The sequence below is a fragment of the Puma concolor genome, chromosome C1, assembly GCF_028749965.1.
Source record: "Puma concolor isolate L17-30 chromosome C1, mPumCon1.1.hap2, whole genome shotgun sequence".
NCBI lineage: Eukaryota > Metazoa > Chordata > Mammalia > Carnivora > Felidae > Puma > Puma concolor.
In genome coordinates, this window is record NC_141674.1 from 132967757 (window position 1) to 132986008 (window position 18252).

The window sequence follows — 18252 nt, forward strand, 5'->3', positions numbered from 1 at the left end:
TCAAAAAAAAAAAAAAAAAAAAAAAAAAAGAAACTAACACACTTAATCTTTTCAATGATTGCATTTTACAAATAAAAAGATAGGATAGATAATGGTCATACAGTCAGGATAGGAAAAAATTAGAATGTGAACCCAAACAGTCTGGCTCTAGAGTTGGCTCTAGAGTTCTCCTCTTAATTACAAGCATCTTCTAAGCTAATTGTTACGACGCTTGTTTGTTTTTTTTTTCTTTGCATTTACATTGTGCTACTTAATAACATAGCCCTTTGTTTAATAAATTATATTTATTTTTAGTAAAAAGGCTTGAATATTTATAATAATGCCTAACCTCAGACATAGTTGTGATCACTAGGATACAGGCAAACAGCTCCACTGAAATTGTTCTAAATTAAATTATGGCCGACTGTCCTCCAAATTACTAAATCCAATGAATACACTTATGTCTTTATCTTTCTTGACTTCTCCATGAGAAGTGGCCACTGTCACTCAGTCATCTTGAAACTTGTCTTAGTTTTTTTTTGTTTTGTTTTGTTTTTTCGTTTTTGTTTTTTGTTTCTTTTGACTGTTATCTCTTTGTTTCTGGTCACCTCCTCAGCATTCAGCCTTGCCTTCTTCTTTAGTGTTCGCTTACTTCAAGGCTCTGTCCTTGCCCTCTTCTCACTTTCTGTAATATTCTTGGGAAATCTCATTTATCTTTTTGTCTTCAACCTAAAATTAAATGAATACCGAAGCTCTAGTTCTTGCTTAAATTCTCCTTGCCTTATAGCCCTGAACATTCCATCATGTCCCAGAGGTACCTCAAATTGAGTGTATCAAAAGCTTATTTTTTTTAGTTTATCCTTTAAACCAGGTGTCAGTAGACTTTGGCCTGCAAGCTAATACTGTAGGGCAAAAAAAAAAAAGAATAATACTCTATAACATGAAAAGTATATGAAATTCAAATTTGGTGTCTATAAATAAAGTTTTATTGAAACATAGCTACAACAGTTCATTTTCCATGTGATTACTTTCACACACAGCTAAGTTGAATAGCTGCAACAGAGACCATATGGCCTGTAAAGCCTAAAACGCTTACTATCAGGTCTTTCACAGAAGTTTGTGGACTCCTCCCTTAACTCAATCCCATGGACTCTAGGTCATATTTTGATCATAAAGCCAATTACAGAAACTAGAGAAAACAACCATCTCAAATTCTTCCTTTTCTTCCCAATCTCCCCCACTCCACAACTTCTATCACCATTTTTATTGATTTTGCCTCAAGCATATCTCAACCATACCATTCTCTCTGTTCTTATGACCGTCATCCCAGATTTTGCATCACCTAAGCTCTGGATCTACTGAAGTAGCCCACTCACCAGTGCTACCTGCAGTGCTGTCTCTCTGCAATCTATCCCCCGCACAGATGAAATCGTGTTTCTAGCACCCAAATCTGCTCTTCTCACTCCGTTGACCAAACAAATAAAAATGATTTTCTCCTTCACTTAAGACTCTAAAGTGGTTCTTTAGGCAGCATCACCATCCCCTGGGAATTTGTTAAAAATGCAAAATCTGAAGCCACACTCTAGGCCTACTGAATCTAAAGCTCTTGAGCGCAGCCCAGTAATCTGTGTTTTAGTGACCTCTGTAGGTAATTTGGATGTGCATTCAAGTCTGAAATCATTCAAACTAGCTATCCTAGAGGATAAAAATTAAAATTCCTTGAATGCGCCATTTAAATACCAACATGGTCTGATCCCTGCCCAATCTTGTTTTCCACTTATTTCCTCCTTACCTCTAGCTGCTTCGACTTACAAATGAGGAAATGAGATCCCAGAAGTGAATTATTTTGCCTCAGCTAGACAAGTCTAGTTAGTGAGAGACAGAGCAATGGGTTGAATTAGACTAACCCAAGGTCTTTTTAGGAACACACCCAACTGCCCTTTAAAATCTATTTGCTATACTCTTACATTCAAACTCAATCCATGATAACAGTTATTTTATTGATCCTAGTTTTTAATTTAGTTTGTTCCCCTTCTAGACTATAAACTCCAAGAAGGTAAGAATTAGTCTGTCCCACTTAAAAGGCAATAAAACGACTCTCTACTGCCATCTGGTGACATAAAATAACAATTCCAAGGAGAATCTCAAACAGGAACTTCCTGTAGAGCAGAGTGGTTAAGGCAAGAGCTCTGAGGTCACTTTCCTGGAAGTCAGATAACTGGGCAAACACCTTCTGGCTATAGACCCTGAGGAAATAACTTAATATTTATCTTCCTTAGGTTCCTTATCTATAAAACTATGTTGCTAACACCTTCCTCCTACAATTGGAATGAAAATTAGCAAGTGTCAGGTGCTAATAATATTATAATTAATAACATTATAAAGGACTTCGCTATATAGTGGACACAAATAAATAAGTGGCATTCTTCTACTCAAATATTGTATAATGTAGTGGGTAAATAAAACAGAGTAGGAAAATATTATATAACCATACAAGCTCTAAGTGCTAAAGGAGTTCTTGTAGTGTTAAGCATGAACATGAAGGAGGTGAAATCTGAATTGTGTAAAGATTCATAATTGTTATATGGCTTTGAAGTGAGAAACCTCTCAGGAGGAGAATGTTTCTTGCAAGTCTTTGTGCAGATTGAAAGTAATGCCTGTAAAGGACTAATAAAAAGGCAATATAAGTGCATACCTTCCTTATTATTACAAAGTCAGGATGATGATATAATTTTAATTTAATGCTTAATCATACAAGCCCAGATCTCATTATCCAAACAAAACTAACATATTTCTCAAAAATAGTTTATCATAAATTTTGTTGTTGCTGTTGGTTTTTAATGCACTCAAAATTTATTCAATTAATAGCTGTGCTTTACTGATAAAAATGTATTTAAATTAGATGGCTTCATAAATGTTTATTATTCATTTTTACCTTAAAGGGAAATCTATGATGGTGTTCTTGTGTAACAAATATTATAAAAGTAACAGATATATTTATTTATATGAGCTCTCTATGCTAAGAAAACTACCATCTCCCATGTATTTATTCAGTAGGTTGGACGTTAAGTATCAACTACATGCTGTCAATTGCCAATACACAACATATATAGAAAATAGAGAATTCAGGGGCGCTTGGATGGCTCAGTGGGTTGAGCATCCGACTTCAGCTTAGGCCGTGATCTCACAGTTCACGCGTTCCAGACCTGCATGCATAGGGCTGTGTGCTGACAGCTCAGAGTCTGGAGCCTGCTTCAGGTTCTGTGTCTCCCTCTCTCTCTCTCTGCCCCTCCCCCCGCTTGCATTCTCTCTCTTTCTTTCTTCCTTTCAAAAATAAATGAATAAAACTTTAAAAAAATAGAAAATTTAGGTTAAGTGTCTAGTTGTCAGCCCAATCAATGGAAAAGGGCATATAGGGATGAAATGTGACTATCCTAGCCAGTGTGAAACTACAGTACATGTTATGTAACATTCTTATTCGAAATTTCTCAATATTTTATTTTCATATTTCTGTCCTCGGTTCCTACAGTATCTATCAGCATAAAACTACTACTCTGTCCTTACTTTAAACTTTCTTGCTTTGCTTTTTTGGCATAGGAGATGTCATATGCACTCTCATGTTCATTGCAGCACTTTTTTTATAGTAGCAAACACATGGGAACAATCTAGGTGCCTATCGATGGATGAATGGATAAAGAAAATTTATATATTTCAAAATATTTAGTCATGAAAAAGGAAGGAAATCTTGTCATCTGCAGCAACATGTATGGACCTTGAGGGCATTATGCTAAGAGAAATAAGTCAGAGAAATACGAATGCCATATGATCTCACTTACATGTGAAATCTTAAAACAAAACAACAACAGCAACAAAACACTGAACGTAAAAATACAAAGAACAAATTGCTGGTTTCCAAAAGAAAAAGGTGGGGTTTGGGTGAAATGGATGAAGAGAGTCAAAAGGTATAAACTTCTAGTTGTAAAATAAATAAGCCATGACAATGTAATGTACAGTGTGGGTGATTACAGTTAATAATACTCTATTAAGGGGCGCCTGGGTGGCTCAGTCGGTTAAGCGGCAGACTCTTAATTTCGGCTCAGGTCATGATCTCACAGTTCACAAGTTCGAGCCCCACATCGAGTTCTGCACTGACAGTGTGGAGTCTGCTTCTGATTCTCTCTGTCCCCTCTTTCTCTGTCCCTAACCTACTCATACTCTCTTTCAAAATAAATAAAAGTCCTTTATAAAAAAATAATACTATTATTTGTTTTTTTTTTAAATTTTTTTTTTCAACGTTTATTTATTTTTGGGACAGAGAGAGACAGAGCATGAACGGGGGAGGGGCAGAGAGAGAGGGAGTCACAGAATCGGAAACAGGCTCCAGGCTCCGAGCCATCAGCCCAGAGCCCGACGCGGGGCTCGAACTCACGGACCGCGAGATCGTGACCTGGCTGAAGTCGGACGCTTAACCGACTGCGCCACCCAGGCGCCCCATAAAAATAATACTATTATTTGAAAGTTGCCGAGAGTAGATTTAAAAAATAAATAAAGAAAAACTATAAAACAAAGACTATGGGTTAATTTTCATTAGGGTTTAGTGATACATTTTGGAAGGGCTTATGTTCATCTATCAGTTTCTGGCAACTAAAAGACCATATGACTTGCTAATGAAAGCAACAAACCCCAAAGTTATTAAGTAAAGATACATATTTATGTATAGAAACATGCATTAAAATGATCAATGACAGCGGGGTGTCTGGGTGGCTCAGTCAATTAAGCCTCTGACTTTGGCTCAGGTCATGATCTCACAGTTTGTGAGTTCAAGCCCGCATAGGTGTCTCTGCTATCAGCATACAGAGTTGGCTTGGATCCTCTGTCCCCTCTCTCAGTGCCCTTCTCCCAGTTGTGCGTGTGCTCTCTCTCAAACATAAACGTTTTTTAAAAATTAGATTTAATATACCCACTATTGCTCCTTTATATTGCATACGTTTGAGCTTTGATTGTTTCTTCTTCATCCCAAATAACAACAACATTAGAAACCAAAGGTTCTAAAATACATTTTCCTTTTGAAAAGTTTTACTTTTGTGTTCAATAACCAACTTGGAAATTTATGCACAAGATGAATGTATGAAAACTGGTATTAAAACATTCATTAACTTCCTACTTGGAGGATTAGATAATTTCAAAGACTATTTGTAACCTTTATTTCTTTAATTTTTGAAAGATATATTTCAATTTTATAGCACTGAATGTCATGTATTTTTAAAATTTATTATTTTCCATGAACTTTACATTATTATTCACCAGAAAACAGGGTGCTATTATTATTTTACTTGTATTAACACTGAACCTTTGCCACCATTTTTACTGCAACTCTATCCTTGGTAATAGTCAATATATTCGTACATATTTTTTTATTTTTTCCCATAGCAGTGGAAGTGTTACTTCACTGAAGCAGATAAACAGGATGGATAATGATTGTTATATGCTCAGTGATCCTTATAATGGGGAAAAGTAGAATGCTCTCTGATCATTCTCAAAATTGGAAACTGACTGAATTTCAATTAGGAAATAGCAAGGTCTCGTAATAGGTGACATTCTCTAAAAGTATATAAAGACTAGAATATCTGCCCTGAATTCTGTATGTTAAATCAGATCCATAAAGTAAAAACTTCTTTATTTTCTGTAAATTGGAGAAGTCTTATATAAATCATGTTTCAAGTTAAGTGAAGACGTCAATTGGTGCCTGGGTGGCTCTCAGTTGTGCATCTGACTCTTGATTTCAGCTCAGATCATGATCTCAGAGGTGGGATTGAGTTCTCCTCAGGCTCCACACTGAGTGTGGAGACTGCTTAAGATTCTCTCTCTCTCTCTCTCTCTCTCAAAAGAAATTAAAAAAAATGATGTTGGGGCACCTGGGTGGCTCTGTCAGGTAAGTGTCCAACTTCGGCTCAGGTCATGATCTCATAGTTCATGGGTTCAAGCCTGATGTCGGGCTCTGTGCTGACAGCTCAGAGCCTGGAACCTACTTTGGATTCTTTGTCTCATTCTCTCTGCCTCTCCCTCACTTTGCGCTCTCTCTCTGTGTCTCTCTCAAAAAAAAAAAATAAAAACATTAAAAAAATTATGTCAAAAAAATCTCCCCACCAACAAATGAATTACAGCAATCTCTCCTTATCCAGGAAGGATACATCCCAAATAGATGCCTGAAATTATTGATGTTACCAAATCCTACATATACTATGTTTTTTTCCTATGCACACATACCTATGATATATATCTATGATAAATCTAATTTAATAATTAGACACAGCAATAGATTGACAATAAATAGAAAAATTATAATAGCATACTGTCATAAAATTTATGTGAATGTGGTATTTCTCTGTCTCAAAATACCATATTGTACTCACCCTTGTGCTTGTGATGTTATGAAATGATAAAACACCTACGTGATGGATGAAGTGAGGTGAATGACGTAGGCATTGTAACATAGTGTTAGGCTGTCATTGATCTTCTAATGATAGTTTAGAAGGAGGATATTCTGCTTTTAGACCAGAGGTGATCAGGGAGAGTGAAACCATGGCAGAGTGTGGGGAGCGAACTACTGTACTTTGTTTCGGTTCCTTTCTATATATATGAAAATGTCAGAAAAGCTAGAAAGTATCATTTTCCTTTCCATTCTATAAATTTTCTAGGGCTCATGTCAATGTGGGCAAATTAGACAGTTAGTAAATGAAATACATTGATCCTATGTTGAGGAGGGGAATGATGTAATACATAAACCCAGGCCATTTTTCACGGTCCAATTCATTTAAATTACTCTAAACATAAAAACTACAGCTCCTAAAAAATGCCAGAGTCTGGGTCACAAAAACATAGAAGTACATATTTTGCTTTCATAAAAAATAAAACCAATCCTGCATTTGTCATCAACATACAATGTTGATGACTTGATACTCTTTCATGCTGAAGGAGGTATTCAGAAAAGAAAAAAAATTTATTGTATTGTATTAGTGTCACATTTCTGGCCAGAATCATGATTTCCTGTTTTATTTCAATTTAGTTAAATCAAATGCCTTTAAGCACAAAAGTGACTAAGCTCTATTGTCTCCTCTTAATGTCCCCATGTCATGCAGGTTTGTAGGATGAAAAGAGTAGAGCAATTAAGGATGATAGAAAAGGTTTAACATGATTGCTCATTTAGTATATGGTATGTAGAAACTCCCACAGACAAAGAAGGATCTGTTATATAAGAAAACTGAGACTGAGAAACTGAAAGTGTCTGGGACCAAAACTAGATTCAATAAGACTATGTCAGAGACAGGGCACAGAAAATTTTACAGATGAGGAAATTTTGGTAGAAGAAATAGTATCAAGAGAGAATGAAGGCCAAGTATTGAAGAAAGAAAAAGGATAGCTAAGGAATTTACAGACCAGAAAGGTGAGTAGTTTTAGTCACAACCAGGTGAAGATAATATAACATAAATCTAAAATAAGGATTGAAGTGAAGTCTGTAAGACCAGAAATACTAACAAAGTGGAAGATCTGTCTACTCTACACTGAAAGAGGGAGACAAGGATAAAATGTATCTTCCAGTAAAGAGCTGTTATCTGAACATAATATTCTCAAGTAAAAATCTACTAATGATAAGAAAACACTGTTTGCTTTGGAATGAGATTCTTTTGGTTAAGACACACATTATAAAAGGGAAGACTCCATCAAGAGGTATAAAAGGATGAGCTGATGTTACACCGGATGCCTATAGTAGCCCAGAAAAAAAAAAAAAAAAAAAAAAAAGGAAGAAAACTGTTCAGACTTGATATTAAGAACATTTGTCAAGGATTGAGTGGAAGAAATGAAATCCCAAAGCCAAGATGGAGATTACTATTGAAACAAAATGTGGAGTGTATGGGGAGAGGTAGCACATATGTTCATGTGAACTCAGTTCTCTTAAGATGGAAAAGCTCAAGCAGATGCTTCATTCTTTCTTCCACACCACTCCTTCTCCTCCCAACATACTTCACAGGCAACATTTGAAGGCAAACATCAATGTGTCCTTTCTGATCCTAGTCTGGTGATAGATTCTCAATATAAAGACCTTTTACAACTTTCCACAGTATTTTTTATAGATACAAGCAGTGACTAAAAATGTGAGGACTTTGTATAAAACCCTTAATTTCTAAGATTTCTTTACTGCTATATGAAAAAAAGGGAAAGAAAAAAATATTCTGAACTAATTAAAACAAAGGCTGGAACTACTTCTACCATATACATAAAATATTAATAACAACTTATAGAAGTGATTTTGCACTTCAAATCTTATATGATTAAGGTGAAAATACTTTCTGGGTGGTTACTTCACAACCAGCACTTACCGTGGGGCTGTCGGCTGGGGTGGTATATCTGAAGGTCGAATGGCTGGGCACTGGTTTTCTGAATCACACTGACATTCTGCCCTGTCCACTTATTGGCTTTTGACAATGTGTTGGTCCTCCAGTCTGTCCAGTAGACCTCACTCCCATATAGAGACACAGCAAAAGGATGGGAAAGGTATTCATGACCTCGGATGATTTCTATCATGCCTGTTCCATCATAGAGGGCTGAATAAATAGCATCTGACCTACAGAAAGGTAATAAATCAGTATTTTATCAAAACTTATTCAGATGGTCCAGTCATGTTATCATATTACTTACATAAATGCCAGAGAAAATATTTTATAAAATATATTTAAAATATTTTATGGGTGTCTGATTTGTAGAAAGAAAAAATAAGCCCATCATAACAAAAACAAACAAACATCACCACCACCATCATATGGAAAACAAATAAATATTACCACCAATTTCAATGTGTGTATATATAATACATGCATGTTAGGACATCTTTTGAGTTTATAAATCCTATCTGTGAAAGGTAACAGAAGATATGGAAGAAAAAGATCATTTTTATTAAACCTGGCATCTGTCCAAACTATCCTTTTTTCAAAGTGGTCCACAGTTAGTCCATTTGGCCAAGCTCCAGTTTTCATGTCTTTGTAGATGGTTTTTCTGCCAGCACCACTCATGGAAGCAGATTCGATGCGAGGAAAATTGGCATCCCAATCTGTCCAGAAAAGAATTCTGAAGAAAAATAAATAATGTTATTGTTTCAGCCATTCATTTTACAAATATTTATCGAGTGCCTACAATATGCTAGACACTTGTTAGGTAAACAGTCTCAAAAGAAACGGATGTGTTATCTACCCACATGGGGCTTAGAGTCCAGTAGAGAAGACAAGCCAAATAAACACATGAATATATAATTACGGATTCTGAAATATGCTGAGGAAAACTTTTATTATGGAAGAGAACAGCAGGTAAGTGATCTACTTAAAGAAGATGATCAGGAAAAAAAGAAAAAAAAAAACACTTTGAGAAGACTGTATTTACACTGACTCTAAAAGATAAAAAAAAACAATATAAAGAACATGACAAGCAAATTAAATAAAAGCCTGAACAGGGAAAAGAAAGTGGGTGATCTGAAGAACAGATATAATATCAAGATAGTGAGTAAGGAGGAAAAAGCAAAAAGATGGATTTGAAGAGGGCAACTTAAAGGGTCTTTCTGGCTAAGGCAATTATTTGGGATTTTATTTTAAGGGAATAAGAAGCATATTTAAGCAGGGGAGAAACATGGTACCATTTATAAGTGGGTGATAGTGAGGCAAGATTATGGGCACATCAGGTGGTTATTTTAAAGGACCAGGCAAAGATGATGGTGGTTTGGAGTATGGGAGTGGCAGGAAAGAGAAGTGAATGGATTAATGGTACATTTTGGAGGTAGAACTTCCAGGGCTAGCTGATGACTGAATATAGGGAACGAAGTAGAGAACAGATCATAAGTGACTGTGTTTCTCGTGTCAGCGAAGTCAGAGTAAGGGTAAGGAAGAGGGTGTGCAGGGAATCCATAAAAAAATGGGAAAATGGAAGAGGATCCAATTCTAAGATTTGGGAAATGAGTGTGAATGAATGTGAAGAGCAATCAAAAGTTTACTTTTTTTTATCTTACTGATTTTTTTATCTTATGATTTCAAGATATCAATATGGAGGTATTCATGAAACTGGGTATGCCAGAGTGAAGTTCAGGGAAGAAGGCAGGGCTAGAGTTATGAATTTGGAAGTCATCAGTATGGAGATAACCTTCACATTCATAGCAATGACATAGATCATATGACAGGAAACAGAGGGAAAACAGAGGAAATCATAATGTAACAAACACAAAGCAGTTGTGAAAATACCAGCTTTATATGTTAAAAATTATTACTTCTTTTAAAACCAAATACTATTTGAGACTCTACAAATTCATGGTGCACTAACAGTTCTTCCCCACAATGGGCATCAAGTACCTTATGTCATGCATTTGATTTCTAAGGCTGTTAGGCGATAGACAGCTTACGTTCAGTTGACAGTGGTTTAAACTGCTAATGCATGTTTCTATAGTATGTATTGTATAGTTACACAATAATACCACAATCATTACAACTGGCTGTAGTTTTTAAGTGCTTACTATATGCTAAATACTATTTTCAGTGCTTTATAGATGATCTCCTTTAATCAATCATGAGGCCATGACTAATGTTATTTATGTTTGAGATGGGAGAATGATTTTAGAGAAGTTAAATTACTTGACCAGGGTTATAGAGCTGGTGAGTGGCAGAGGGAGATGGGAAACTGGACAGTCTAACTTCTGTTCTCATGCTTTTAACATCTAATTCTTTAATGTCACATCACTAAAGAAAATAACAAAGGGAAAACATCTGGTACAGGAGTAAGACCATGGTTGCTAATCAGTAAATGGCAGTTGCCTTCTCTACTTTGGTCATAGAACCCAATGAATAGCATGGTGATTTGGGAAGGCAGAACTCAAAGGACTGGAGAAATAGTGACAACCTAGCAAATTTTCCTATCATAAGCTCTGACATCATTTTGGTGAAAAATGGTAAAGCTACTGGTAAAAATACCTTTATTCTTCATTATAATTATATATAGTTTTGCTACTTTTTATTCTTCCATATTTTGAATGATCCTTAAGTATATTCATTTGGTAGGTTACCTCAGAAAATGAAATAATCCTCTGGAAAAAAATTCAAAATCCAATTTACCCTATCTTTTAAGAAAAATATGTTTATATAAGGAAATATGGAGTGATATAAACTATTTGTCATGACTTCAATTTTTGAAACGTATATAGTCTGGGGACAGAGGAATGTCAAATACAAAAGGAAAAGATGATTCAATACATTATATAATAAATTTAGTAAGTACATATGTTAAAACCTATGGTGAACAGAGAAGGAAGATGTAGATGTTCTTGATAAGAGTAGCAGTTCATATACAACTCTTCAGCACTGGGCATCCACAAAATGTTATTAAATGATTATGTCAATATATTTTTGGTCTCAGACAAACTTGGGATTGACACTGGTATCTGTCACTTACTCCAGCATCTTTAACCTCAGACTCCATTTTCTCATCTGTAAATAAAAACTGTAACTGTACACAGTGTCAGGAGCATTTGATGAGGAAATGGATGGAAACTGGTCAGCCCACAGAAAAGATTTGTGTTTGCAAAAGCATGCCACACACACGTAGTCGTTGAGATGATTTTTTTAAATGAAAAAAACGCAAAGTATTTCCAAACTGTTAACGAAATGGAGAGAGACAGACACAAAGAAGGACAGAGAACAAGAATTAATACTAATGTCAATGTTTAAATGTCATACCAGCATGAATGTGAAGGTGGATTAGTTTTATAATGTAAGCTTAAGTCAAAGCCATGAGAAAAAGATCCAAAGGAGTAGGTCATAGGATTGGGTTTATCTCAAAGAATGTCTGTCAAAAACTGAGTTTATGTAAAAAAGAAAAAAATTTAGTTTCACAGGCAGCTTTAGGAGTTTCATGTCCCTGGGATTATATCCATAAAGACAAAATCCAAATTATTCATTGCTTAATCACCAATATTCAGGTAAATTAAGTAAACTGCTGAGAAAGGATAAAACTAAATAATATATCAGGCACAGTGTACTAATAATTGTTGAAGCTGGGAAATGGAAATGAGGAGTTTTATTATATAATTCCTTCTATTTTGTGTATTTGAAAATTTATATTATAAAGTTTAGAAGTGTTAAGAACACAGGGTGCCTGGATGGTTCAGTCGGTTGAGTGTCTGACTCTCGATTTCGGCTCAGGTCATGGTCGGTGAGACTGATCCCCTTGTAGGGCTCTGTACTGACAGCCTGCTTGGGATTCTCTCTCTCTCTCTCTCTCTCTCTCTCTTTCTCTCCCTCTGTTCCTCCCCAACTCGTTCTCTATCAAAATAAATAAACATTAAAATATTTTTTAAAGTATAAACAACTCAAAATTAAATTCATAAGTGAATTTTTTTAAATATCAAAAATACCAGAGGACCTTTATAAAATCTTACAGCTAGAAATATATTTTTTTCTGAAAAGACTAATTAAAAAAAAAAAAAACTTAAGCTTATGTATTTATTTTTTGAGAGAGACAGAAGGGGCAAATGGGGTAGGAGCAGAGAGAGAGAGGGAAGAGAAAATCCCAAGCAGGCTTGCACTGTTAGCACAGAGCCTGATGAGGGGGTCAAACTCACAAACCATGAGATCATGACCTGAGCCAAAACCAAGAGTCAGATGTTTAACGGACTGAGCCACCGAGGTGCCCCTGAAAAGACTAATTTTTAAAGAGTAGATTGTTTTATATGAGGAAAAAACCCAATTACCTGGAAATATCAATATGTATATACACATACACATATTGCTTATAAATATACAATATGTTGCCATAAAGAGCAAATGGAACAGAGATTGATCAATATAAAGCTGGTAGGCTACTAAGTTAAGTAGCTAAATGTCTTTAAAAGAATGAATGAAGTGAATTATGTGTCTCACTACAAATTTAATTTTAGATGCACACATCTTTTCACTGACAGCAGATTGTTATTTGTCAGCTTCCCTTTATACTTAGGATTAAAAAAAGAAGATTTAAAATAGAAACAAGAGCAACATAGCATCAATCAAATTTATGGTGGTATCTTGGCAAACAAGGTAGATAAGAGAGGTTTTCAAGTTTGAAAAAGATTAGGAAAAATAATCACTGAAAACAAACGATTTTGAGAATCATAGCTAGTCTGAGTATCTGTGGATAAGTCACCACCAGATCTAGGCAAAACTGTAATTCACAGTCTGGATTGATGACCCAACAACTTCTGAAGCATTGTCTTTTGCCTGAATAACAAATGGAGAATTGAGGTCTCTCTTGTAACATTCTACCTAGTTCTGTCACATGTAGTTGTGAAAATTCCAACACACATATCAATAACCCTACAAGTCTGCATTCTCTCTACATGTATATATTTACCATAAGTAGGCACTGTAAACTCTCAGATATGGTCCACTGGACCAAAAAAGTATGGCTTGAGATAGTTTGAGGAATTCTAAAATAAGTGATTCCTTCATTTCTTCACTAAACATAGCAGCATTAAACTGTTTCTGGTTAGGACTATGGTCCTAATCTTTCATCAATTCAAGTGCGGAAATTTTCAACTCTTTTTATAAAATAACGTGTTCTAGAATTAGTTCCCCTAAAAGTGTTTTTAACTTTACCACAAGTCAGTTTACAATCCATTTAAAAGTTGATTTCAAGGATCATTGTTTCATAAAATTCTAGGCACTCTTTTGTATACTTTCCAATATGGTATTTTAAAAGAATCATTTTCCCCTTATTACTTTATTTTTGTGGTTAAAATGTATTAGCATTTCAATGATTGCATTATTTTTTGAAATATAAAAAGACTGAATATGTCTTCTTACAGGATGTATGGAAATATTCAGCCACAATTGCTTTTTAAAAAAGAGACTACAGTCTACTGATTCTACAGTTCCTGCATTCACGGGTTAGTCTGTATCAGGATTAAATTGGGTCAATGGACCATGAACAACTTGTATCATTACAGGCATGAAAGGGCCATTATCATCTATCAGGTCAAGCTGCAGAAGGTGAAAATAAATGATCTTGGCCAAAAAAGAGGTTACTTATCTATAATCTTTAGGTCTTCTAAAAGCAACAACATCTTTATTAGTTTAATTTAGGAACAGTCCCAGATGAAATTAAAATTTTCTTTAGATGTTTCACTAATCTTCATAATTATTATATCTGCTTTTACAAATTGCAATTGTTAAGCAGCATCCAGTTATTATGACAAATGAAATTTAAATACCAGCAATGGAGCAGGAAGACACCAGGCAGCTGCATCAGTACAAAGGCAATGAAAGTTCAAGAACTGAAGTGAGTGCCCTATAGATTCTGAACTCCCTAGTGCTTCTTACTCCCTAATACTAAGCTTGTTGTTTAGAGGAGATTCATATACTCTTTCAGGTCACCTTAGCAATAAGTGTATTCCTTTAAAATGGAATGAGAGAAAAATGACTCCTCCCTAAGACTCCCATTTACCATCTTGGAATAACTTGTCACTTGGGATATTGTGTCAAAACCCAGAATATTAAAGGAATGTGGCATGATGGCAAATATGTTTTATGGTGTAAAACGAAGGCCTGTGGATTTTATGCCGAGGAAGCAAAATAGTTGATTAAAAACATTTGTTTTTTGGCATCTGTAGGAAAAGGTCACAAAGGACCTTCATAGCAGAAGGAAACTCACATGATGTAAACATGTTTTATTGGGCTGATGTTATAACCTGTTTCTTGTTGTTGTCGCTGCTTCGGTTTTACCTCAGCTGTGCTGAGGGAGCAAAGTTGCTGGTTGTTAAGCTTTTTAATTCATTTGTTATTGTAAAAAAAGTTCATAGTAGTATCCATTAGCTGTCTTTTCGTATATAATTCACTCTTGAAAGTGTATCCTTGAGTTTTATAAGTTACATGTCAACAAAAAGCCTATGCATTTGGATGCATTATTTTGTTTAATTTTTGTATATTTTATTTTTGAGAGACAGAGAGAGACAGAGCAGGAGCAGGGGAGGGGCAAGAGAGAGAGTGAGACAGAATCAGAAGCAGGCTCCAGGCTCTGAACTGTCAGCACAGAGCCCGACGCGGGTCTCGAACACACAAACCATGAGATCATGACCTGAGCCGAAGCCAGATGCATAACCGACTGAGCCACCCGAGCACCCCTACATGCATTACTTTATGTAACAAGCATTTATTCAGCACAAATATATATACCAAGAGCAGTGAAGGATTTCATAGAAATGGAAGCAACTTTGCTTGCCATTATTAGAGAGCTTATGATGCAGTAGGAAAGATAATAATATTTACAGAAACCATGTTTCTAAAAAAAAATTATCTAGTAGATTCACCCTAAATAAAACTTTTCAAAAATGTTTAAGTGCCTTTGGAGCTCCTATCAATTTTGATTCCTAGCTTCTTTATGTATTCATGAATTATTTGAGAAACAGGGAGAAATTTTATGTTTCTATTTGAATAGATAGCACTAAGGTAGGAATCTAAGTTTCACTGAAATTATTTTTCAATGTTGCTTTTCTTGTGCTTAGTTTTGCAGTTTAGTGTGTGAGTGTGTGTGTGTGTGTGTGTCTGTGTCTGTGTGTGTGCGTGTGCGCACGAGCACAATGCTCACATGTATTTTTAGTATGCTCTCAGCCTACCTTATGAAATGTCCAATGTTTAAAAATAACTATAAATTTTTTACCAAACTATGACAAACTTAAAAATATTTTAACTTTGCACTGCATTTTTAAATGTAATTTCTACAGCTGGTTTTAAGGGTATTTATGTGAACCTTATATCTTAATTGTATCAATCCATTAAGATAATTTTTTGCAATAAAAATCCTATCATATCCTGATACTTGTCAACCTTTCAATTACTTCCTAGAGTTGAACGAATTAGTACTTCCATCTGAACTTTAATTATTTGAAAAAATGTTCTTAACATTTATTCCTTTTTGAGAGACAGAACATGAACAGGGGAGGAGCAGAGAGAGAGGGAAACACAGAATCCGAAGCAGACTCCAGGCTCTGAGCTGTCAGCACAGAGCCCGATGCAGGGCTTGAACTCATGAGCTGTGAGATCATGACCTAAGCCAAAGTCAGATGCTCAAAAGCCTGAGCCACCCAGGGGCCCCATGAATTTTAATTATTTATATCAAAAATTATTTTACAAGCATTGTTTCTTCTCTCATGTTTCAAAAAAATTAAGCAGCTTTATACTTTCATAGTAGCAATTAGTAACGGAAGGCATCAACTTTCTCAGAAGCATTATCAGGTTTTTCCTATTCAGAGGCTAGCTTTCTGTATTTTCAACTTAGAGGATATATTACTTCTGAAGATCTTTTATCACTGGAATAGTACCTGGATACATTTTCACTTATAGTATTTGTGGGTGGCATGTTGTGTTTCTATTTTTTTTCTCCTCTCAGGTAGGATATTCCCCAAACTGAGATAAATAATTTTATCCTAAGCAATGTCAGTTCAAAAGAAAGTTTCAACTCCCAGATCTACTGCTTTGTTTGGTCAGACTATTTTCAAAACTTTGATACACTTGTTTTATCCTTTTTGTTTTGTTTTTTTCTCTGTGTGTGCCATTTGTAATTTGGGAGCACTCACTCATAGTTTTCCTTTCATATTGGAAACTATAGCTAAAACTAGAGCTTTCTCCAAAATATCACTTTCCCATATACAGAAAGTTTTTCCTGTTTACAAGATGCTGGTACAAGTTAGATAGGTCTCATAGGTGAAAATTTCACACCAGTAGTTGTTATATTGAGGATAAAACCCATGTTGATGATGAACTTTTATGGGAAGTAAAGGGTCAGGACCAGCGATTACCTGCAATCTCAGGAATAGTCTGTTTTGAAGAGGAATTTCTCATTAAGCATAACATATCTCTTCCTGGTAAACTGTTATTACAGGAAGCAAATGAATGAAATAGGCAAAGTGTAAACTGTAAACATGAGAGAGCCCATCTCTAAGCTATAAGATATACCTACTGCTTTGCTCCTTGCCAGATCTCGGTGTTCTTTCAAAAGAAGCAAGAAATCTAGGATTGTATACAAAATGTCTCAACGTTTTAAATTGGGGCAAGTCATTAAAATAAATTTAAAACACTGTAGAAGGTAAAGAAAACACATCAATAAAGGTTGCCAGTTTGGAACCCTGCTCTAGGGAAGGTGCTTTGCCCCTTTAATTTCTGTGTGTGAATTGAGGAAAAGGAGAACAGACTTCCTAATCTACTGATTTCTGACTCCTGGGCAGAAACCAGAGAACATGCCAGAAAGTGTGGCCAGGAGGCTGACTTTAACACAGGCTCCCTTTTCTCTCCTCTACATTTCATCAAACTCCCTCCTGGCTGACTCCCCTTCTTCACTGGCGCTGCTCGGACTTTGTATTATTTAAAGATACAGAGACAAAAATAAAAATTTCAATCTATTAACCTTTAGTCTTGAAGATAGTTTTGGATTTACAAAATAATTACCAAGGTAATAAATAATTGAATAGATAATAAATAGTAATAACAAATAAATAGAAATAAATAAATCATAAATAAATAGTATTCTTACCTATACCAGTTACATACTATCTTACACATATTTATCATCTCCTCAAAAACAACCAAATGATAAAGATAATATCTCTGACTTACAAAAGAAAAAAAAAACTAAAATTTAAGGGAAGTTAATAGAGTAGGTTCCCCAGATAATAAGTGACTGAGTAGCAACTGGAATCCTCGTTTTCTGGCTCCAAATCCATTGTCTCTCTTCTGCTCTTTCACAGAGGCACACACAGGGGAACACTAGAGTCAATAACCTGAGTTACTCAACATTTTACCTTGTTTTTGAGAATCATGTGCCTTGTCTTTCAAACACACCAATTAGTCAGTGTCTCATTACTGGACTCCTTCAAGTCTATGCGAATTTTCTTTTAAATTTTTTTTCAACGTTTTTTATTTATTTTTGGGACAGAGAGAGACAGAGCATGAACGGGGGAGGGGCAGAGAGAGAGGGAGACACAGAATCAGAAACAGGCTCCAGGCTCCGAGCCATCAGCCCAGAGCCCGACGCGGGGCTCGAACTCACGGACCGCGAGATCGTGACCTGGCTGAAGTCGGACGCTTAACCGACTGCGCCACCCAGGCGCCCCCGAATTTTCTTTTAAAGTGACTCCAAGTACTTACAAAATACATAAGAGGTGATGTGATAAACATCTGTGACTGTTTGAACCAGAGACTGGCCCTGTGGTCTGCA

At 35.5% G+C, this 18252-nt stretch overlaps 1 protein-coding gene across 4 annotated transcripts in view; it reads right to left on the reverse strand.

The window, feature by feature from the left end:
* Positions 1-18252, reverse strand: part of LRP1B (LDL receptor related protein 1B) — a 1907075-nt gene that overhangs the window by 609044 nt on the left and 1279779 nt on the right. For all 4 annotated transcript variants that reach the window (XM_086718488.1, XM_025932005.2, XM_086718489.1 and 1 more), the window contains exons 26-27: positions 8938-9102; positions 8358-8602 (exon numbers count right to left, since the gene is read on the reverse strand). In XM_086718488.1, the coding sequence (XP_086574614.1) occupies positions 8358-8602; positions 8938-9102 (410 nt within the window). The remainder of the gene's footprint in view (positions 1-8357; positions 8603-8937; positions 9103-18252) is intronic.